The 18,532-nt window shown below is 47.1% G+C and overlaps 1 protein-coding gene across 1 annotated transcript; it reads left to right on the top strand.

The window, feature by feature from the left end:
- The first annotated feature begins 1,059 nt into the window (after window positions 1-1,059).
- TP53 (tumor protein p53) lies at window positions 1,060-16,574 on the top strand. Its single transcript, XM_012776058.3, has 11 exons — window positions 1,060-1,188; window positions 11,497-11,598; window positions 11,729-11,750; window positions 11,841-12,107; window positions 12,900-13,083; window positions 13,164-13,276; window positions 13,495-13,604; window positions 13,913-14,037; window positions 14,132-14,205; window positions 14,961-15,067; window positions 15,678-16,574. The coding sequence occupies exons 2-11, from the start codon at window positions 11,525-11,527 to the stop codon at window positions 15,757-15,759; spliced, it is 1,158 nt and encodes a 385-aa protein (XP_012631512.1). The 5' UTR covers window positions 1,060-1,188; window positions 11,497-11,524; the 3' UTR covers window positions 15,760-16,574.
- The last annotated feature ends 1,958 nt before the right edge of the window (window positions 16,575-18,532 follow it).

Below are 18,532 nucleotides of genomic sequence, written 5' to 3'. Positions count from 1 at the left end.
CCTTCCTTCCTCTTCCGGGAGGGGGCAAAACACCCCCGGGAGACAGGGCGAACGCGGGGGAAACAAACTTTGAAATCACAGCGTCCCTTAGTACCGTGGGTCGCTAAGTGCCCCTTGCTCTCGCGGGATTTGAGCCCACCTTCCAATTGGGCCTCGATATCCCGGATCAGATTTCGCGGGCCACCCACGGAAGGGGCCGAATCGGGACGTAACAGGTTAGGTTTGCGTACCCATCAAGCCCTAGGGCTCCTCCTGGCCGCTGGGAGCTGTAGTCTGAACGCTTCTGCCTCGCTGAGAAGTGCCGGCGCGCCCCCTACCGGCGCCTCCGGTAATTCTTAAAGCGCCTCCCCCCACCGCCTGCAGAGGGCGCCAGCACTGTGTTTGCTTTTACCGGGTTTGCACCTCTTTTGCATCTCATTCGCCAGATTGCTCAGAACTGTGTCTCTCTTCATTCATTCAATAAACATTTATTATCGAGCTCTTACTTGCAACCCAGCTCTGTACTAGGCACTGGGGAATACAACAATGAATAAGATAGTAGACAAGTTCTCTACCCTCATAAAGCTTATGTTGCTTTGTATTGAAGGTAATGAACAAATCTTTTCAGATAGTGACAAGGACTGTGAAGGAAATTAAACAAGATGGTGTGATATAAAGTACTCGAGGAAACGTCAGTAAAGCCTTCCTAAAAGGTGATATTTTAGCCGATTAGAAAAAACTATCCAGCTATCTGAGAGAGTAAATGCAAAGCTTTCTTCCTTCGACCCTTCATATTTGACACAGTGGCAGGAGTCCTCCAAAATGGTTTCCACCAATTGTGCTCTCACAACTCTGGCTTGTAGAATTTTCCCACCCCAAACGTTTAATAGCTACAGCACCAATACGGCGAGAATCCTGACTCCCGTACCCTTCTCTCCAACTCTCCATTTCCTTTGCCACCTCCGGCAGGCGAATTACTTGCCCTTACTTGTCATGGCGACTGTCCAGCTTTGTGCCAGGAGCCCCGCAGGGGTTGCTGGGATTGGGATTTTCCCCTCCCATGTGCTCGGACGGCGCTAAAAGTTTTGAGCTTCTCAAAAGTCCAGAGCCATCATCCTGGGCGCTGGTAGCTGCAGGGCTCCGGTGGCTCCTGGCGTCCGAGCTCGGAGCGTGCTTCCCAGGACGGTGACACGCTCCCCCGAGGATTGGGTAAGCTCGAGACTTGGCCTGATGAGTCCTTTCTGAGTCACGGGCTCTCGGCTCCGTGTATTTTCAGCTCGGGAGAATCGCGGGGGGGTGGGGCAGTGGGGGACTAAGCGAGTTTGGGGGTTAGGATGGAAGCTTGGCTGGCGGGATCAACATAGGAATGCAATGTTGAGAGGCCTGGGTGTACATTATGGGGATGCTGGCACCAGCTGAACTCAAAGCTGAATGCCTATGCAGGGGAGTGGGACTTTGGGGAACATTGAGCCGGCCTAAGGGGTACTTTCCCCAACACCCACCTTAGTGCTGGGCGTGGGGAATACCTGAAACGCATGAAGCATTGGGGTCTGAGACTTTCGGATCTCGAAACTTTGGGAACTCATGGCTTGAGACTTTATAGCCCATGGCATCCTAGTGAAACCTTGGGCTCCATCCCAAAATGATTATTTGGGGTGATCTGGAAAACCCAAGCTAAGGTCCCACAACTTCCGGACCTTTGTCCTTCCTGAAGCGATCTTTCCAGCCAGCCCCGGCTCCGCTAGATGGAGAAAATCCAATTAAAGACTGTCAGCCGTGGAAGTGAGACGTGCTAAACGAGGGGTTTGCCCGCCAGGCCAAGAAAGACAGTCCTAATTTGAGAGGCCCGGCAGCCCTGTTATTGTTTGCCTCCACATTTACATTTCTGCTTCTCACAGTAGCATTTCCGGTTTCTTTTTGTGGGACTAGCCCACTGTTCACCCGATGGGAGGGGAGTAGAACGAGAAAAATCTCCTAGGCTGCCTCCTATAACTTGCAGAGGGAGGCTACTATTCTCCTCCCCCACTTTTTTTTTAAGTCTGTATTACTTGGTTATTGCCTCGGCAAACGAAGGGGTATTTGTTTTGATGCAAACCTCAATCCCTCCCCCTCTTTGAATGGTGTGCTCCACCCCCTCCCCGGGGCGCCCGCAAGCTGGACGGACGCTACCATTGCGTGGGACGGGGTGGAAAAACTGTGCAGAAGGCAAGCTCTGGGTGTTTTCAAGAATGGGTACGTTTGAGAATCACATTTCGAGAGAGTGCAGTGACGGGCCGCTCGATAAATTGTCAGAAAGACATTCGGCCTATGACCGAGCTTTGCGCCACTCCAATTCCGGACGCAGCCCGAACGTCGCGAAAGCGGAAGGGGCGGGTCTTGGGGAGGGTGCGCCCGCGGTCCTAAGCGCCCCCCGCGTTCTGGCCGGGTCCCGGTGGGAGGCAGCCCGACGCACGCCGCACGCCGAGCCCGGCTGGTGTTCTGTGCTCCCGCTTCTTCAGCTCTCGGGGCGCAGTTACTGTATTGAGCAGGTTACCACGCACCTGCCCCGTACCAGGCACTGGATGCCGTACTTACGTTCTTGCCTTTTTCCTAAATTCAGGTCGAATTGACAGTGCGATTATACGGATATTGAGTGCACAGGTAGATAAGTTTGGGCAGCTAACCACCGTGTACTGCCTAGCTCAATACAGAACGATGTCATCATTCCTGAAACGTTTCCTCGCGCCTCATCCGAGTCAGTCCCTGATCTCCACCTTTGTTTTTATTTCCGTAACCATTTTGCCTGTTGGAGAACTTCATATAAAGAGGAATCACACAGTTTGCGCTTATTTTTGTCAGGTTGCTTTCCTTAAGCGTAATCTGTGACGTTCATCCATGTTGTTGCTTATATTAGTATTTTGCTTTTTTTGTTTTAGTATAATCCGTCGATCGCGTATCCATTCTCCTTTTGATGGTCTTTCGAGTTGTTTCCCGTTTGCGCTTATTATGAAATAAAGCTACTATAAACATTGTTGTATAATTCTTTTTGTGATCATGTTTTTATATTTCTTGGATAAATACTTAGGAGTGGAATTGCTAGGTCAGAAGTAAAGAGTGGGGTGAGTGCCATGTTCAAGCCTGTGATCCCAGCACTTTGGGAGGCTCAGGCAGGAGGATGCTTGAGCCAAAGAGTTCAAGGCTGCAGTGAGCTACGGTCGTGCCACTGCACTCCAGACTGGGTGACAGAGTGAGACCCAATCTCTAAAAGCGAACAAAGAAGGAACTAATAGATATATTTTTAACTTTATAAGAAATTCTGAGTTTTCCAAAGTGATTCCTACCATTTTACACTCTGACTAGCAAGATATAGGAGTTATGATTGTTCTATGTCCTTTTTCAACATTTGGTGTCATCACACTTTCTAATGTGGTATATCATTGTGGCTTTAATTTACAGTTCTCTGTTGGCTAATGATGTCCAGCAATTTTTCATGTGCCTATTGGCCATTCATATTTCATATGCGAAGACTTTTGCCTATTATTTTGGGTTTTTGTTTGTTTTTATGTTCAATTGTGAGCATACTTTATATTTACTATATTCTGGATGCAAGTCCTTTGTCAGATACATGTGATGTGAATATTTTCTTCTAATCTTTTGCTTGCCTTTTTTTTCTTTTTGCCAGTCAAATTTAGCAGTAGGGGGTTGTATACTAACTTCAGTGACACTAATATTAATAAGTTCTGTTAACCCACTACAGAATTTGAGACCACCCTGAGCAACATTGAACCAGCCTGTGAGCCATTATTAATTCATTTTTAAAATTAATTTTAAAATTAACTTTTGCTCATGGTATGAGGTATAGGGATCAATGCTCAGGCTGGTTTGTTTACTATATGGATATCTAGTTATTTAATTGTTGTATGGTTGGAGTTTAGGTCTGCCATCTTAGTGCTAGCTTCTCTTTTTCTCGTTTGTTCTTTGCTCCCTTCAAACATTTGAGAAAAAAACAATACCAATCTTACATAAACTCTTTCAGAAAATAAAGGACATTTTCCTAACTCATTTTGTGAGGCCAGCATAATCCTGATACCAAAACATTCCAAGAAAAGAAAATTTAGACTAATGTTCCTGTTAGCATATACATACAAAAATCTTAACAAATTCTAGCAAACCAAACTTGGTAATATATAAGAAGGATGAATACATCCTGACCAAGTAGGGTTTATCCCAGGATTGCAGTGTTGGTTTAACATTCAAAAGTCAGTTGGGCACAGCATCTCACGCCTGTAACCTGGAAGGCCAAGGCAGGAGAATAGCTTGAAGCCAGGAGTTCAAGACCACCCTAAGAAGCATAGCCAGACCCTGTTTCTACAGAAAAATAGAAAAATTAGGTGGGCCTGGTGGCAAGAGCCTGAAGCAGGACTCTCTTGAACCCAGGAGTTTGAGGTAGCAGTAAACTGTGATGACCCCACTGCACTCTAGCCCAGGCAATAGAATGAGACACTGTCTTAAAAAAAAAAAAAGAAAATTTCAAAAATTGATTTATGTAATTCACCACATTAATAGACTGAAGAATAAAAATGCTATGATCATTTCAACACATGCAGAAAAATTATATTAATGATATTCAACACCTATTCATGATTTCAAATAAACCAACCTCCTAACAAAGGAGAGAAAGGAAACTTCCCTAATCTAATAAAAGGGCATCCACATGAAGGTAGCATCAACAACATACATAGCAGTGAAAACGACATTCAGTGAAAAACTGAATACCTTTCCACTGAGAAAGGATTTGACTCATACCCCTTGGACATCATACTGCAGGTCCTAATCAGGCAAGAAAAAGAAAGAAATAGCATAACAATTAGAAAGGAAGAAATAAAACTTCTTCACAGCCAGTATAATTGTGTATATAAAAAGTCCTAATGGAAAATCCATAATAAACTACCAGAAGTAATAAGTAAATATAGCAAGGTTGCAGATTACAAGGGCAATATATAATCATCCCCCAGTATCCGTGGGGGACTGGTTCCAGGACCTTCTCCAATACCAAAATCTATGAATGCCCAAATCCTGGATATAAAATGGTGCAGTATTTACATACAACCTAAACACGTCTTCCCATATACTTTAAATCATCTCTAGATCACTTGAAATACCTAATACAGTGTAAATAGTTGGTATACCATATTGTTTAGGGAATGATGACTCAAAAAAAGTCTGTACATGTTTTAGTACAGACACAGCCCTCCTTTTATTTCTGCCCAATATTTTCTATCTGTGGTTTGTTCAGTCAGCAAATGGGGAACCCACAGAAACAGAGGGCCAACTACATAAATTGTATATATACTAGCAACCATTGAGTCTGAAGTTGGAAAATGACTTTAAAACAGTACCATTCACAGTAGCATCCAAAATTTTGACATACTCAGGGATAAATTTAACAAGAGATGGGCAAGAACTCTACATTGAAAACTATAAAATATTGCAGAGAGAACTTGAGGAAGATTTAAATAATAATGAGAGATACTATATTCGTGGATTGGAAGACTCAATGGTATTCCTTAGATGACGGTATTTCCAAAGTGATTTAATTCCATCCAAATCACAATCCTCAAAGTCTTGTTTGTAGATATCCACAAGCTGTTTCCAAAATGAAATGAAAAAGTAGTACCAAAGTTAGAGGTCTTAAGTGATCTGATTTCAAGATTGCTATAAAGCTGCAGTAAAACACAAGAACCAATGAGCAGATTAGAGTCCAGAAAGATATATAAATATGGTCAAATGATTTTCTGCAAAGGTACCAGAGTAAATCAATGGGAAAAGGAAAGTCTTTCAACAAATAGTGTTGAAACAACTGAGGAAAATAAATGAACCTTGACACCTGCCTCAAATACGATTAATTTGAGATGAATAATACACCTAAACATAAAACTATGAAACTTTCAGAAGAAAACAGAACACCTATCTTTGTCCTGGTGGTGGTGGGTTACAGGGCTATATCAAAATTTGTCAAATTAATCGAGATTTATATGCTTCAATGTATGTAAGTTTTTCTTCGAAAACTTTAGTGGGGGCCAGGCATGGTGGCTCACACCTGTAATACTAACACTCTGGGAGGCCAAGGAGAGAGGATGGCTTGAGGTCAGGAGTTTGAGACCAGCCTCAGCAAGAACAAGACCCCCATCTCTACTAAAATAGAAAGAAATTAGCAGGGCAACTAAAAAACAGAAAAAATTAGGAGTTTGAGAGCTAAGCTGATGCCACTGCACTCTACCCAAAGTGACAGAGCAAGACTGTGTCTCAAAAATAAATAAATAAAACAATGTTAGTGGGGTTGTAGGGAGTAGCTACAGGGATAAGAATAACAACAACACTCATTCACCAAATAATTTTAACACTTAACATTTTGTCTTGTTTCCTTTTTTTTTTTTTTCTCTAGGTAGGATCTTGCTCTGTTGCCTAGGGTGGTATGCAGTAAACTGATCATAGTTCACTGTATCCTTGAACCCCTGGACTCAAGTGATCCTCCTGCCTCAGCCTTCTCAATAGCTGGGATTAAAGGTGTGCACAACCACACTAGCTAATTTTTCTATTTTCTGTAGAGACAAGAGCCTCACCATGTTGCTCAGGCTGACCTCGAACTCCTGGCCTCAAGTGATCCTCCTTTCTTAGCCTCTCAAAGTGCTAGGATTGCAGATGTGAGCCACCATGCCTGACCTTGTTTCCATATTTTAATTACACAAATAATGTATGGATACCTTTTCCTTTTCATTGTTAATAAAGCTAAATCCTTGTTTGACTATCAGCCCTAGTCCCATGAACGTACTACTCCTGTTCCTGAGACCATCACTATCATAGGTTTTGTGAATTTTTTTCTTCTTGACTGTTTTTGACACTTTTACACACTTATGTTTATAAATACTAAATAGTAGTTCTATAGTTTTTACATTAACTGTTGGATATACCATGTTTTGCTTTTATCTATAAATTATATTTTTTACCCAATGTGTTTCAGAAACATGTTTTATTTACCGTTCCCTACCTATGGAGTCTCATGTTTCTTGTCACTTGCCATTAGGAACAACACTGACAGGAATGTTTTTTGTACAAAACCCCTGTTGTCCATGTGCAACCATTTTTCTAGGGAGTCTGATAAAAGTGGTTTTGCTAAGTAGAAAGGTGTGTTTCCAATGCTACTAGAAACTGCTTTGTTACTTTCTAGAATCAAAAATTTTTCCTCATTTAGATAGCGTTCTGCCAAAAAAAAATTTTATGCCAAACTTGGTGAACGCTTAGGAGCATAATTATTTCTAGATTGGGTGTGGCTTCAAACATCCCAGGTTGAAATCCCTGGCATCAGCCTAGCTCACAGCAACCTCAGCCTCCCGAGTAGCTGGGACTACAGGCATGCACCACCATGACTGGCTAATTTTTTCTATATATATTAGTTGGCCAATTAATTTCTTTTTCTATTTGTAGTAGAGACGGGGTCTCCCTCTTGCACAGGCTGGTTTCAAACTCCCGACTTTGAGCAATCCGCCCGCCTTGGCCTCCCAGAGTGCTAGGATTATAGGCATGAGCCACCGCGCGCCAGGCCTCTTTTCAGAGTTTTAGGAGCCTGAGTAAATGACTTAATTCTTTGAACTCTGAGTTCCCTCTTCTGGAACCTACCTTACTGGCTTTTTAGGGGACCAAATAAAATAAGCTACTGAAAGCACTGGGCCTGTGGGCCTGTAAGGCCTATAACAGCGGTCATTGTTATGATTATGGAGTCAGGCATGCCCCTCCTTGAGTCTCATCTGAGCTTATGGCCTTCCCACCCAGCCAGTGGTGCCTGCATTTCCTTGTTTACATTCTGCCTCCCTAACCACCTGGAAGGTCCAGTTAGCTTGGCACATTTGTGTCATGAAAGGCTTGCTAATAATGACTGTAACGACCCTTTAGAAAAACATTGAGAATTTAGTTGCTACTGAACACCTGAATGATGGGAGACAGGGAGTCCTCCCGTGTCTGTGGGGCTGTCTCCTGCAAGTAGGATTGAGACCTTGTGCACACCATTCCAGGACAGCCCCTCCTAGCAAGTTTCCTGAACAGAGCTCCCAGAAGGAGGTGCACTTGCAATAATGGTGTGGGAGCAGCACCCAAATCCACAGAAACTCACGGTCACAAAGTTCTTTCTAGAATAATAATATAGAACAAATAGGCCAGGCGTGGTGGCTCACACCTGTAGCACTAGCACTCTGAGAAGCCAAGGTGGGAGGATGGCTTGAGCTTAGGAGTTCAAGACCAGCCTGAGAGGCCGGGTGCGGTAGCTCACGCCTGTAATCCTAGCACTCTGGGAGGCCGAGGTGGGCGGATTGCTCCAGGTCAGGAGTTTGAAACCAGCCTGAGCAAGAGTGAGACCCTGTCTCTACTATAAATAGAAAGAAATTAATTGACCAACTAATAGATACATACAGAAAAAATTAGCTGGGCCTGGTGGTACATGCCTGTAGTCCCAGCTACTCGGGAGGCTGAGGCAGTAGAATTGCTTGAGCCCAGGAGTTTGAGGTTGCTGTGAGCTGGGCTGATGTCACTGCACTCACTCTAGCCTGGGCAACAAGTGAGACTCTGTCTCAAAAAAAAAGAAAAAGAAAAGAAAAATAATAATAATAATATAGAACAAATAAAAAAGAGCGATTGAATAAACAGCTAACATTTCTTGAGGTCTTACTATGTGCCAGGCACTTTTCTCAGCTCTTTATATTACCCAAGGTACTACTGTATTTTAGAACAAAGAACACTAAGGCCCAGAGAGGTTAATTAACCTCCCAAAGTTGCACAGTATGGGCCTAACCTGTCTGCTCTCAGAGCTCATGCTCTGCAAAAGCTTCCAATGTTTCCTAGCCCCTGGGCACTTTGCACTGAAAACATAAAGACAGTAAAATCCAATTCTTAGAAATGAGGAAGCCCAGAGGTAATCCCTTTTAGATAAATAAGGTCACACAATAAATTTGCATAACAATACAATGTCAAACCCAGAGCTTCCTGTTTTCTTTCATTTTGTTTTTGTTGTTGTTGTTTTTTACCTTTTTTTTTTTTTTTTGAGACAGAGTCTCACTCTGTTGCCCAGCCTAGAGTGTTGTTGGCATCAGCCTAAGTCACAGCAACCTCAAACTTTTGGGCTCAAGCGATCCACCTGCCTCGGCCTCCCAGAGTGCTAGGATTACAGGCGTGAGCCACCATGCCCAGCTAATGTTTTTCTATCTATTTTTGGTTGTTCAGCTAATTTCTTTCTATTTTTAGTAGAGACGACAGAGTCTCGCTCTTGCTCAGGCTGGTCTCGAACGCCTGAGCTCCAATGATCCACCCACCTCAGCCTCCCAGAGTGCTGGGATTACAGAGGTGAGCCACTACGCCGCCTGTTTTTTACCTTTTTTTACCCCTCCTCTGTCAGGGCTTCTAATTTTGAGCCTGCACCCCATTCTCATGAACTCCTCCCCATAAAAGTCTTTTCCTTTGATCAGTGACTAGGGGAACCCTGGTTCTTCCCCCCAGGGCAAGTATTTGGACTCACTCTGGCCGCCCCTCTCTTACCTTCATCCATGCATGTGCACAGTTAATCTCTGCTCAGTTCTACTCAGTGCTGAGGGGCTTTGATACCTGACCCTTTGCCAACCTCATTCAGAGCACTTACATCAGCTAAGATCTGCCTTAACTGATCACAAAATAGAGCTTTGCAGAGGAGTCTGATGAAGTACACATCTTACTCACAGATAATTAAAACTCACTCACCTCCTGTGTGTAGGAGTTGGGCAGTTTATATAACCTCTCAGAGATTTCACCTGCCAAGTGGCAGGTGTGGTTATCAGGACAAATAAGACAATCCATGTGAAAGGATTTTGCAAACTCTAAGTACACAAGGAAGAAAGCCCCATATCCACATAAAGGCAGAGGAAAATGTTAAAGAAGATTAGAAAAGAGGCCGCCATTAATGGAGCTGCTTGGTAGGGGGATGTTTGTCAGTCCAGGACAGAAGAGTGTAAGGAGCATTTATAGTGGCTATGTTTCTTAGCAAAGCTGATGACAAGTCTGGCATTAAGAAAGATGGCATGGTGAAGCTATTAGAAAGCTGGTCTGGGCCGGGCACGGTGGCTCACACCTGTAATCCTAACACTCTGGGAGGCCGAGGCGGATGGATTGTTTGAGGGCAGGAGTTCTAAACCAGCCTGAGCAAGATCGAGACCCCGTCTCTACTATAAATAGAAAGAAATTCATTGGCCAACTAATATAGAGAGAGAAAAAATTAGCCAGGCACAGTGGTACATGCCTGTAGTCCCAGCTACTCAGGAGGTTGAGGCAGTAGGATCGCTTGAGCCCAGGAGTTTGTGGTTGCTGTGAGCTAGGCTGACACCACAGCACTCACTCTAGCCTGGGCCACAAAGCAAGACTCTGTCTCAAAAAAAAAAAAAAAAGAAAAGAAAAGAAAGCTGGTCTGGGAGAAGGTGAGGTGACAGTTGCATAGCCTTGTGCAAGACCCTGACCTGGACAGGGGCAGCCCCTCTGACCTTGCTCGACCCCTCATGACCCCTTGCTCGTGGCCTGGGCTCAGTGATTGCCTTATTCACCACATTTATTGAGCCCGACCAGGTGCAAGGCATTGTGTTATACTGTGGTGCACAAGATCGGTAGTGACAGATCACTCCCCTACCCTGAGGAAGTGTATAGTCTACTAGAGGAAACAGATGGAATAAACCAGAAAAAGTATCAGGCAGTGTAAGTACTGTGAAAATGAAAATAGGGTGATGGGAAATAAAATAAATGACTTGATAGAGTGTGGCTGATTGAGTGATCTGGAGAAACATCACCAAGGAGGTGTGACGTTCAGGGTGAAATCTCGGTGGGAAGGAGCCCGCATGGGGGCATTGGTGGGGACAGAGCCCTCTTCATAGAGGACTGTTGATGAGCAGAGAAGGGCAGCCAGTCTCGCTAGAGCATGCCGGGGGAAAGGGGGCATGTTTGGCAGGAGAGGAGATTACAGAGGAAGGCAGGGGCCATTCCTGAGGGGTTGGGAAGGCAGGGGTGAGGAGCTCCCAAGAGAATGGGCAGGCAGGAGGTGAGACTGGTTCTTCAGGAAGCTTTGCAATGAAAGGGATCAGAGAAATGAAGCTGTGTATCAGGGGAACAGTGGGCTTCAAGGGGGTCCTCCCCCATGTGGAGGGAGTAGGCTGAGAGATACTACATCCTTTAACAAGAACGAGGGTGGAAATCAGGTGCAGATTCGGCAGGGCCTGTGAGTGTAGTGGTGGGAAGGTTGGAAGTCCCTCTTGGTTATCTTTTCCTCAGCTGCACGGCTGGCGAGGTGGGCAGGAGCAGCCTGGGGTGTGGTGGGAGATGAGGAGATTGAAGGAACGCTCTGTTCCTGCTCCTTGGGAGGTCATGCTGTGTCTCGGGCTCTGATAGGTGTTGCGGGAGGGAGACCCTCCCTCCTCGGGCCCAGGTGACCCAGCGTTGGGTGTGTCTCATGCCAGATCCTCACTTTTCCCCTCACAGCAGCCAGACTGTGTTCCTGGCCACTGCCATGGAGGAGCCGCAGTCAGATCTCAGCATTGAGGCCCCTCTGAGTCAGGAGACGTTTTCAGACTTATGGAAACTGTGAGTGGATCTCATGGGAAGGGCAGGCTCACCGTCCCCCACCCGCCCCAATCCCAAGTCCCCAACCCCCAGCAGAGGCCCATGGGAAGCAAAAAATCCATGGTACTGACTTTCTGCTCTTGTCTTTCAGACTTCCTGAAAACAACGTTCTGGTAAGGACTAGGGGTACAGGGGGCAGGGGTTGGTTGGTGGACTGCTGGGCTGGGAACTTGGCCCTCTGACTCTTGTTTTGTCTACCGTAGTCCTCCTCGCTGTCCCCACCAGTGGACGATCTGATGCTGTCCGCAGAAGACTTTGCAGGCTGGTTCACCGAAGGCCCAGATGAAGCTGCCAGAATGTCAGAGAATCCGGAACCAGCGGCCCCCGTGCCAGCTACTCCTACACCAGTGGCCTCCACACCAACCTGGCCCCTGTCATCCTCTGTCCCTTCCCAGAAGACCTACCCTGGCAACTACGGTTTCCGTCTGGGCTTCTTGCATTCTGGGACAGCCAAGTCTGTCACCTGCACGGTCAGTGGCCCTGAATGGCTGGCTTTCATGTGACCTTTCCAAGTCTGGCTGTATCCCCCTACATTTTTCTGTTCAGAACTTTGGACTTCAGCTTCTTGTCAGTCTTTTTATTTTTATTTATTTATTTATTTTGAGACAGAGTCTCACTTTGTTGCCCAGGCTAGAGTGAGTGCCGTGGCATCAGCCTAGCTCACAGCAACCTCAAACTCCTGGGCTCAAGCGATCCTCCTGCCTCAGCCTCCTGAGTAGCTGGGACTACAGGCATGCACCATCATGCCGGCTTATTTTTTCTATATACATTAGTTGGCCAATTAATTTCTTTCTATTTATAGTAGAGACAGGGTCTCACTCTTGCTCAGACTGGTTTCCAACTCCTGACCTAGAGCAATCCATCCGCCTCTGCCTCCCAGAGTTCTAGGATTATAGGCCTGAGCCACCGCGCCTGGCCCTTGTCAGTCTTTTTACATTGTACCCATTTACTCTGTGACCTTTGACCTCTGTCCCAAAGTTGGATTTTCCCCCTTGACCTCGAGCTTTCATCCTTCCTGTCACACTCTCAGCATCTCATGGGGACATGGGCATTTTCTTCCTTTTTCTTTACTCACATTCATTCCTTGGCTTTTGAAAAGCAGCTTCTGCGGTGTAGACCCCAACCCCACTGTCTCCAGCGAACCTCCGCACACAGTGCACAGCTTCCGGCGGGTGCTTGAGCAGAGTTTGTTCCCCTAATGCCCCTTTCGCTTGGTTTGCTTGTCCCCTGACTTTCCATTCTGTCCCTTCCTTTCCCTGCAGTACTCCCCTGCCCTCAACAAGATGTTTTGCCAGCTGGCGAAGACCTGCCCCGTGCAGCTGTGGGTGGACTCCACGCCCCCGCCAGGCAGCCGCATCCGCGCCATGGCCATCTACAAGCAGTCACAACACATGACGGAGGTCGTGAGGCGCTGCCCCCACCACGAGCGCTGCTCGGATAGCGATGGTGAGTAGCTGGAGGCCGGCGAGGGGACAGAGCTGGCTGTCCAGGCTGCCCGGGCCTCTGATTCCTCCCTATGCTCTTAGGTCTGGCTCCTTCCCAGCATCTTATCCGGGTGGAAAGGAATTTGCGTGTGGAGTATTTGGATGACAGAAACACTTTTCGACACAGCGTGGTGGTGCCCTATGAGCCGCCTGAGGTCTGGTTTGGCAGCTGGGTCTGGAGGGGGGAAGGGGGTGGAGACAATTGTCAGTGGCCATCCAGGTGGAAGGTGGGAGGGCTTTCGCCTGCCCCTTACTCCGCCTCCCCACAGCCCTGTGAGGTGTGCAGAGCAAATGGGTTACCCCCTTGCACAGCTGAGGAAACTGAAGCTTACAGAGTCTAAAGGCCTCACCTTGGACCTCTATTCTCTCCCAGGTCGGCTCTGACTGTACCACCATCCACTACAACTACATGTGTAACAGTTCCTGCATGGGTGGCATGAACCGGCGGCCCATTGTCACCATCATCACACTGGAAGATTCCAAGTAGGGAGCCATAGGCCACCCTTCACACCCCAGCCTCCGTCACCTGGGCCTGCCCCACACCACTTTCTTCGATACTGCCCCCCATCCCGACACAGGGCATCTCCTCTACTCCTGCCTCTCAGTTTTCTTTTCTCTGGCTTTGAGACCTCTCTCTCACCGGTAGCTTCCCTTCCATAGACCTGGAGCTGGAGCTTAGGCTCCAGATAGGACAGGGGCAGTTGGGAGTGGGTGGACCTAGGTTGTAAAAGAGGGCAGGTAGGACACGACTTCCTTAATGCTTCCTGTTTCTCCCTTCTTACCCTGGGTAGCGGTATCGTGCTGGGACGGAACAGCTTTGAGGTGCGTGTTTGTGCCTGTCCTGGGAGAGACCGGCGCACAGAGGAAGAAAATTTTCGCAAGAAAGGGGAGCCTTGCTCTGGGAGCGCAAAGCGAGGTGAGCAGGCGGGACAAGGGGAGGTGGAGGAGGCAGAGGGTGGGGTTCTGCCCCAGATTCACTCTTTTCTCACCTTTCCTTGCCCCTTTCCCAGCACTGCCCACCAACACCAGCTCTTCTCCCCCGCCAAAGAAGAAACCACTGGATGGAGAATATTTCACCCTTCAGGTACCAAGTCTGGGAGAGACAGATGCACAGTTTCTTGCATATACTAAGTGGGGTTGGATAATGGAAGAAAAGATAAAAATGTAGGGAATATGAGGTCAGGCCCAGTTTCTCTATCCATTCTTTCCTCTATCCATGGCTCTGACTCTTGTAAAGTTAATATTATCAGGTTGAAAGTTTCAAGTCTATCACTCAAAATGCTATTTTCTTCTAGCCCGCTTTGCCTGCAATTAGGGCATTTGCCATTAGAGGGCAGTTGTGCCTCGGAGACAATGCCTCCTGGTGGTACCTAACTTCAAAACACCAACTTTTACCACAATATACATTTTAAAGGACCACATTTCAAAAAGAAAATTGTTAAAGAGAGCATGAAAATGCCCGATACAGATGCTTCTTGACTTGGTGTTACTTCCTGATAAACTCATCGTAAGTTGAAAATGCATTTAGTACACCTAAAGTACTGATCATCATAGCTTAGCCTAGCCTGTCTTAAATGTGCTTAGAACACTTATCTTAGCCTACAGTTGGGCAAAATCATCTAACACTAAGCCTGTTTTATATTAAAGTGTTGAATATCTCATGTAATTTAGCAAATAATATACTGAAAGTGAAAAACTTGGTTGCATGGGTTCTCAGAATATGGTTTCTACTGAATGTGACTTGCATTCATACCATCATAAAGTCAAAAAATTGTAAGTTGAACCATCTTAAGCTAGAGACCATCTGTCCTTCTTTATCCCTCTCCTTCCCTGCTGTAGATCCGTGGGCGTGAACGTTTTGAGATGTTCCGAATGCTGAATGAGGCCTTGGAATTCAAGGATGCCCAGACTGGGAAGGAGCCAGGGGAGAGCAGGGCTCACTCCAGGTAAGTGACCTGGGTCCCTTCCCACCCCTGCTCCCCTGCCTTCCTATGTTGGAAAGCTATAGGATTCCATTATATCCTGCCCTCATGGTAAAAGACAGCGAATCCCATCCCACTGGGTCCCTGCCCTGTGTAAAGGTTTTTTAGTCTGCCTCCAGTTGTGTGGTACATCCACTTTCCTGCCTCCATGGATCCACAGACCTCTCAAACCCAGGGATGAGTGTGGATACTTCTCTGCCCTTCTCAGCAACTCCTAGCCCAAGGCTAGGGGAGTCTCAAGGAGGGGCCTGATAATTGCATAGAAGTGTTAGGCAGAGCCTGGGTTTGAGGTCAGATACTTGGCCCTGACAAGTACTAGCAGGTCCTGAATGACCTTGTGACTCCCCTCTCAGGCTGTTTCCTCATTTATAAAATGGGGTAAGGGAAGATAAAGAGATTAATATATTCAAATACCCCAAGATGCTCAGGAAGCCTATCTGCATGTGGCGGTGGCCATCTTAAATCCCCCTTTCCAGCCTTAGGCCCTTCAAAGCCCTAATTAAGGATGAGGGGGCCCAGACCCTCTCATTCATATCATGTCATCTCTCTTCCTCCCCTCTTCTGTCTCCCACAGCCACCTGAAGTCCAAGAAGGGGCAATCTACCTCCCGCCATAAAAAATTAATGTTCAAGAGAGAAGGGCCTGACTCGGATTGACGCCCTCTGCTTCTTGTCCCCCATTGGCACCCTCCTACCCGTACCCAACTTCCCTGGCATTTTTGGGTATCTGGAATCCCTGCTTGCTGTGGGTGTGCCTCAGAAACACCCAGGAATTCTTCTGTCAGCCTTAGCCTGGGCTTTACTGAAGAAGTAGGCCTGCACTGGTATTCTGGGGACAGAGTGGTAGGAACTAGGACATAACTGGCTTAGCTTTTAAGGTTTTTACTGTGAGGAATGTTTGGGAGAGGTAAGAAAATGTTCTTCCATGTAAGGGTTAGATTTTACAATCAGCCCTGCACTGGTGGGAAGCCCAGTTCTCCACTGTACTAAGCACGAAGCCATTTCCAACTGTTTACTTTGCCCTGGCCTCAGTGGCCATATCTGTGAAATGTGGATAATCACACCTACCTCACGGAGTTTGTTGTGAGGGTTAATGAAACGATGTATGTCTGATCTCGGAGCCACCTTTTATTACATGGAGTCTAGGATTTGGCTTGTTCCCTGTTCCTGTTGGTGTGTATATTGCGAGTTTCTAAGTCTCTGCTGAGACTTTAAACTCAGCCATATCCTGTCCAACCTCTTGGTGAACTTGGCACCTAAAAGGAAGTCTTGCCCCATCCCACACCCTGGAGGATTCCATCTTTTATGTAGGATCTGTATCCACTAAGGCCTGCTTTACTTCCCCCAAATGCTCAGGGTCAATTTCTTTTACACTCTGCAAGGCACATCTGCATTTGTTATCCCCACCCCTTCTCTTCCCTTTTTATATCCCATTTTTATATACCCCTATTTTACAATAAAATTTACTACTACCTGTGTGTCTGTGGGGTGGATGCCAGTGCAGGCTGCCGGGCCACAGGTGCAGGGGTGAGTGGGGAGGTGAAGTTGGGAGGCAGCCACCTGAGTCTCCAGGGAGTACAGGCTGGGGGGACCCAACGCCCAGGTTCCGGGAGGGGAACAAAAGCTGGAGACTGGGTCAGTCTGTGGGCTGCATGACAACAAGGGAGGGGGGTGACTTCATTCACAAGCAGGGAACCAACTGTCCCTCCTCCCCTCCTGCCAGGGCTGGCACAAGGTTCTTTCCCTCCCCTGCTTCTAGGGTTGGGCTGCTGCCCCCTCGCCAGCCTCTCACCAAGGATTATGGGATTTAAATGTCTGATTTAGCAAGCCTGAGCCTCCAGGGTGGCCATCTGCTCCACAGGAAAATGGCAGGATACCTGGGTTCCCAAGGAGAAAGGGGGTGGGTGCCACTGGATGGAGAGAGGCCAATAGGAGGCCTGCCAGCAGGGGTCCCAGGAAAGTAGGGGCAGCTAAGGTAAGGGTTGGGGTGCGGGGCTGGGGCCTTCCCAGCATCCCCTCATCCTGGGCGTCATGCCAGGCGGTTGAATGAATTGAAGCTTTAAACTCTGCCAGGAAAACCTTTCAAAGGGCTTCTTGGGATAGGGAGGAGAGTAGGGTTGGGGAGCTCGGCACCCCCCTGCCCGTTCTGTCCTCAGTGTTGCTGGCTCCTAGGGAGGGGGGCTGGGGCAGGCTCTCCCCGTCGCCCACTGCTTCCTGAGCCAGTGCTTGGCGGGATGGTTAGTCAGGGGGCACATGGCTTGTCCTTCCTCCTCCCTGGTGCTAGAGAGGGGTGCTAAGGTCCAAAGGGGCTTCTGGGGCCACTGGCCTCAGCCCATCAACCAGGATTAAACTACCAGTGGGACCCGTTGCCTTGCCCCAAGGATCCCAGAGAGCTGTGAAGCCACCAGCCTTCCTGCCGTCAGGACCACCATACTAGGGAATGCCAAACACTCCCCAGGAGACCTGGATCCACCTGTTTCAGAGACCTTTAGCTTAAACATCTGGCTGCACCCACTGAGTGAACCAGAGCCCTTGAAACTCAGTCCCTCTTCTTGTTTCCATAGACAGGTCACTTTGATAAGATCTCTTTCTTTTTATGCTTTATTGAGGTACGTGTGATTCTCCCCCCCCCCCAAATTGTATATAGTCAAGATACACAATGTGATGATTTGATAAATAGTATATACTGTGAAATTATTACCATGATCAAATTAATTAACACATCCATCATCACACAGTTACCATTTCTGTGTGTGTGTGTGTGTGTGTGTGTGTGTGTGTGTGTGTGTGTGTGTGCACGTGTATGCACATGGTGAGGACACTTAGATCTACTCTGCAAATTTCAAGTAAACAGAAAAGTTCCCTTTTTGACCAGCATGTAGCACCCCCTTAACCCTCAACATTTCCCTAGACTGTGTCACTAACTCTGTTTTTATTTCGGCTGTATTGTTTCAGAAGCCAGATCCATTCTGACCCTGCTAATCCCTTGTTTGTGAGCTGATAGATCCCTGGATTGAGAATTGATGAGGTTTGGGATTTCAGGTCAGCTCTGCCATGAGCTGTGTGACCTTCAGTGAGTCTATAACCTCTCTGGTTCCACTTGCTAGCTTTCCCTCTTGTGGTGTTCAGTCAGTCATCTGTCCCTTCTAGTCAGTAGGTATTCAGTGGTGCCTTACTCTGTGCCAGGCACTGCTCTGGGCCCTGAGGGTCTGTGGCAGACATGGTCCCCAATCTCGGGCTCAAAGAGCCCAGGCCTTATCCCAGTGAGGTCTGGAATCAGTTTTCCCAATTTCCTCATGACTCCATTCCAGACTTGCAATTCACAACCTTAAATCAGTATATCCTATTTTTTAATTTAGAAAATTTTTCTCCTTCATTTTAGGAACACAGGATCTCCAAATCTAAAAGTCATGCCTGAGCAAACTGTATA

This window comes from Microcebus murinus, chromosome 18 (genome assembly GCF_040939455.1).
Source record: "Microcebus murinus isolate Inina chromosome 18, M.murinus_Inina_mat1.0, whole genome shotgun sequence".
Classification (NCBI taxonomy): domain Eukaryota; kingdom Metazoa; phylum Chordata; class Mammalia; order Primates; family Cheirogaleidae; genus Microcebus; species Microcebus murinus.
The sequence above is the reverse complement of the archived record's forward strand: the minus strand, read 5'-3'. Positions and strand labels throughout refer to the sequence as shown.

Coding starts and splice junctions, on each gene's coding strand:
- TP53 (XM_012776058.3), top strand. CDS start 11,525: ATGGAGGAGCCGCAGTCAGATCTCAGCATTGAGGCCCCTCTGAGTCAG. Junction 12,108..12,899: donor CCAAGTCTGTCACCTGCACG/GTCAGTGGCCCT, acceptor CTTTCCCTGCAG/TACTCCCCTGCCCTCAACAA. Junction 13,277..13,494: donor TGCCCTATGAGCCGCCTGAG/GTCTGGTTTGGC, acceptor ATTCTCTCCCAG/GTCGGCTCTGACTGTACCAC.